This window comes from Oncorhynchus clarkii, chromosome 2 (genome assembly GCF_045791955.1).
Source record: "Oncorhynchus clarkii lewisi isolate Uvic-CL-2024 chromosome 2, UVic_Ocla_1.0, whole genome shotgun sequence".
Classification (NCBI taxonomy): Eukaryota; Metazoa; Chordata; class Actinopteri; order Salmoniformes; family Salmonidae; genus Oncorhynchus; species Oncorhynchus clarkii.
The window spans coordinates 4,507,738-4,512,737 of NC_092148.1; the positions used below are offsets into that span (position 1 = coordinate 4,507,738).

The following is a 5,000-nucleotide window of genomic DNA, read 5'->3' on the forward strand; positions in this document are numbered from 1 at the left end:
GGAGAAGGAGAAGAAGGAGAAGGAGAAGAAGGAGAAGAAGGAAGAGAAGGAGAAGGAGAAGAAGGAGAAGAAGGAGAAGAAGAAGAAGGAGGAGGAGAAGAAGGAGAAGAAGGAGAAGAAGAAGAAGGAGGAGAAGGAGAAGGAGAAGAAGGAGAAGAAGAAAAATAAGAAGAAGGAGAAGGAGAAGAAGAAGGAGGAGGAGAAGAAGAAAGAACAACAACAACAACAAACAACAAACAACATCAACAACCAGACAGGTGTGCAGACCTGCAGGTCCAGCTCGATGGGAAGGGGTTCAGTGTTGTGGTTGAGGTTGTTGGCGTGCGTTGAGCTGCTGTCTGATCCATCGTCGTCCATCATGATGCTGCAGTCCAGACCTATTTATTGATTGAAACACTTATTGATTGTTTGAATCTATTGCATAGTAAAATCACATATAAAGCCAGTCACTCCTGACAGAAACAACGTAATGGATTTAAAACAATTATCCAGGATTAACACACTATAACCTGAAGGCTCATTTTCATTATTGAGTTGATGACAGACTGATTGATCGCATGATCTCATGATTGAGTTGATGACAGACTGATTGATCTCATGATTATTTTATTAAGTTGATTATTGATCTCACGACTGATTGATTGAGTTGATTATTGATCTCATGACTGATTGATTGAGTTACTGACAGACTGATTTATTCCATTGTGGTAGTCCTCACCTTTGCCCTTGCGTTTGGGCTTCTTGCTGTCCCACTGTTCCTGGCTGAGTTTGCGATGGCGTTGGACTCGGTACCAATAGAACATAGTGATGACTACGACCACTAGGACCAGTAAGGGCAACAGGCTGATCAGGACGATAGATACCACCGGGGGCTCGATGGTCGGGCCGACCACTGGAGAGAGGAGATAGAGAAAAACTAGTTAACTAGGTTAGTTAGTCTAATTCTAACTAGTACCAGTAAGGGCAACAGGCTGATCAGGACGATAGATACCACCGGGGACTCGATGGTCGGGCCAACCATTGGAGAGAGGAGATAGAGAAAAACTAGTTAACTAGGTTAGTTAGTCTAATTCTAACTAGTACCAGTAAGGGTAACTGGCTGATCAGGACGATCGATAGCACCGGGGACTCGATGGTCGGGCCAACCACTGGAGAACACAGGAGAGAAGGAGGGGAGGCTTAGAATAGAGCACATGTAGCAGGTGATTGGAAATCAGGCACTTGTAAATAGGTAGCCCTCGTACCTTGATGACGACCTCTCGGTCTAATGAATCAGACTCTTGTAAAGAGGTAGCCCTCGTACCTTGATGACGACCTCTCGGTCTAATGAATCAGACTCTTGTAAATAGGTAGCCCTCGTACCTTGATGACGACCTCTCGGTCTAATGAATCAGGCTCTTGTAAAGAGGTAGCCCTCGTACCTTGATGAGGACCTCCTGGTCTAATAAATCAGACTCTTGTAAAGAGGTAGCCCTCGTACCTTGATGGAGACCTCTCGGTCTAATGAATCAGGCTCTTGTAAAGAGGTAGCCCTCGTACCTTAATGACGACCTCTCAGTCTAATGAATCACTCTTGTAAAGAGGTAGCCCTCGTACCTTGATGAGGACCTCTCGGTCTAATGAATCAGACTCTTGTAAAGAGGTAGCCCTCGTACCTTAATGACGACCTCTCAGTCTAATGAATCACTCTTGTAAAGAGGTAGCCCTCGTACCTTGATGAGGACCTCCTGGTCTAATGAATCAGACTCTTGTAAAGAGGTAGCCCTCGTACCTTAATGACGACCTCCTGGTCTAATGAATCAGACTCTTGTAAAGAGGTAGCCCTCGTACCTTGATGAGGACCTCTCGGTCTAATGAATCAGACTCTTGTAAAGAGGTAGCCCTCGTACCTTAATGACGACCTCTCAGTCTAATGAATCACTCTTGTAAAGAGGTAGCCCTCGTACCTTGATGAGGACCTCCTGGTCTAATGAATCAGACTCTTGTAAAGAGGTAGCCCTCGTACCTTGATGACGACCTCTCGGTCTAATGAATCAGGCTCTTGTAAAGAGGTAGCCCTCGTACCTTGATGAGGACCTCTCTAATGAATCAGACTCTAAATGGTAGCCCTCGTACCTTGATGACGACCTCCTGGCCTAATGAATCAGACTCTTGTAAAGAGGTAGCCCTCGTACCTTGATGAGGACCTCTCGGTCTAATGAATCAGACTCCTGTAAAGAGGTAGCCCTCGTACCTTAATGACGACCTCCTGGTCTAATGGTTAAGACTTTGGGTTGGTGAGCAGGAAACCCTGGTTCGATTCCCACTGGTGACACAAGCATGCTGTCATGAATAAAACTGACCGCGCATATAAGTACATCTAACACATGGTTGGACATATACCTTTTCACCCTCTCAGAAACAGTGATGTGCTGTGTAATAATCCACTGTGGTGTGAGGCTACATGTCCAGTACGTGAGACATAGTGGTCCAGTGTAAACGAGGACAGGATATTCCCCAGAACTAGGAGGGGAAAAAAAAGGTCGGCGCTCTTTGATAAAGTTGCGTTGCATTGTGTTTCACAAATAGAAAAGTCCCAACCCCTTTGTTTTACTTGGTACAGAATAAAATGCAGCTTTTATAAAACGCTACAGTGATTGTGGTGACGTCTGGTGACGTTCACTTTGGCCTTTCACTCTTAAATGTCACAGGGATAATAGTGTTTATATGTAAAGATATGAATAGAGTTCAGATATGAATATTCAGATATGAATAGAGTTCAGATATGAATATTCAGATATGAATAGAGATATGAACAGAGTTCAGATATGAACAGAGTTCAGATATGAATATTAAAATATGAATAGAGTTCAGATATGAATATTCAGATATGAATAGAGTTCAGATATGAATATTCAGATATGAATAGAGTTCAGATATGAATATTCAGATATGAATATTCAGATATGAATAGAGTTCAGATATGACTAGAGGTCAGATATGAATATTCAGATATGAATAGAGGTCAGATATGAATATTCAGATATGAATAGGGTTCAGATATGAATATTCAGATGTGAATAGAGACATTCTATCCTTGACCCTCCATATATCTCTGTGTTCTCTAGGAGGTGGAGAGGGCCCTGCCACCTAACAAGAATACTATGGGTTGGAGAGGGCCCTGCCACCTAACAAGAATAGAATAGAGTAGAGTAGAATAGAGTAGAATAGAATAGAGTAGAGTAGAATAGATTAGAATAGAGTAGAATAGAGTAGAATAGAATAGAGAATAATAGAGTAGAGTAGAATAGAATAGAGTAGAATAGAGTAGAGTAGAATAGAGTAGAATATAGTAGAATAGAGTAGAATAGAATAGAGAATAATAGAGTAGAGTAGAATATAATAGAGTAGAATAGAGTAGAGTAGAATAGAGTAGAATATAGTAGAATAGAATAGAGTAGAATAGAGAAGAATAGAGTAGTGTAGAATATAATAGAGTAGAATAGAGTAGAGTAGAATAGAGTAGAATATAGTAGAATAGAGTAGAATAGAATAGAGAATAATAGAGTAGAGTAGAATATAATAGAGTAGAATAGAGTAGAGTAGAATAGAGTAGAATATAGTAGAATAGAATAGAGTAGAATAGAGAAGAATAGAGTAGTGTAGAATATAATAGAGTAGAATAGAATAGAGTAGAATAGAGTAGAATATAGTAGAATAGAGTAGAATATAATAGAGTAGAATATAGTAGAATAGAATAGAGTAGAATAGAATGGGTCTCAACACAACACAACTTTATTCGGGCCTGGTAAGGTAAGACTTAGCACCCAAATCAAACCCCCTCCGGTCCAGAGTGGAAACAGAGGAGACACTGTGTCCCGTGGGTGCTCTCTACTCTGGGCACCAGTTCAATGCCTGTCTCAGTCTGTGTCTCTCTGAAGAAAATCACCCTGTCTGGCACACTGTGGGTTGAACCGCCGGGCTGCCGTTTACCACCGAAGGAGGTCCAGAGACTCCACACCCAAACACAGAGCCTCTCTGCCAGCTACGTGCTGCGGGCAGGAGGCAGGGCTGTGAGGTTGGGGCAGGGAACTGGGGTTGGGGGGGGCTGGGAACTGGGGTTGGGGGGGGGGGCAGGGAACTGGGGTTGGGGGGGGGGTCATGGAACTGGGGTTGGGGGGGGCTGGGAACTGGGGTTGGGGGGGGCTGGGAACTGGGGTTGGGGGGGAGGGGGGGCGTGTGGTTGGGAACTGGACAGGAGGCAGGGCTGTGAGGCTGGGGCAGGGAACTGGGGCTGGGGCTGGGGGGGGGGGGGGCAGTGTGGTTGAGCACTGGGCAGGAGGCAGTGCAGTGGGGCAGCGAACTGGGGCTGGTGGGGGGCGGGGGGGGGGGGGGGGGGGGGGCAGGGAGCAGGGCGGTAGGACTGGTGCTCGACTCTCCATTTCTCTGTGAACTTGCAACATAGTAGGTCTCTTATAAGGTACAGGAAGGAGGGTGATTGTGTAAGTTGAATAAAAACTTGATAGTGTGGTTGGATGAGTGTGTGTGTGTGTTTGTTTGTTACAGATAGGTAGGAGGGGGACAGTAAAACAGTCAGTTGATCTCTTCAGGCTGAGCTTTAGACACAAACATAACAAAGTCATGTACTTCCAGTAGTTTTTAAAACATTTTGAGAGAAGGAGAGGGAGAGCAGAGTGCTAACTCACAAGCTTCAAATAAAACTTTAGTGAACATAGTTTGGCAGTGTGAACATGCCAAGGTGTGTCTCTAACTAATCCTTTTTAGTAGAGAGAGAGAGAAGAGATAGAGAGGGGGGAGGCAGATAGAGAGACAGAGATAGAGAGGGGGGAGGCAGATAGAGAGACAGAGAGAGAGACAGAGAGAGACAGAGAGAGAGACAGAGAGAGACAGACAGACAGATAGAGACAGAGAGAGACAGACAGACAGATAGAGACAGAGAGAGAGAAAGAGAGAGACAGAGAGAGAGAGAGAGGGGTTCTCATGTAGCTCCTGTGGTTTGA

The 5,000-nt window shown here is 44.4% G+C and overlaps 1 protein-coding gene across 2 annotated transcripts in view; it reads right to left on the minus strand.

Annotated features, from left to right (window-relative positions):
- Positions 1-5,000, minus strand: part of LOC139419458 (TGF-beta receptor type-2-like) — a 60,256-nt gene that overhangs the window by 27,099 nt on the left and 28,157 nt on the right. The window contains exons 4-5 of one of the 2 annotated variants that reach the window (XM_071169416.1): positions 719-892; positions 268-377 (exon numbers count right to left, since the gene is read on the minus strand). In XM_071169416.1, the coding sequence (XP_071025517.1) occupies positions 268-377; positions 719-892 (284 nt within the window). Of the gene's footprint in view, positions 1-267; positions 378-718; positions 917-5,000 lie in introns of both variants that reach the window. The other variant, XM_071169407.1, reaches the window with a different exon arrangement.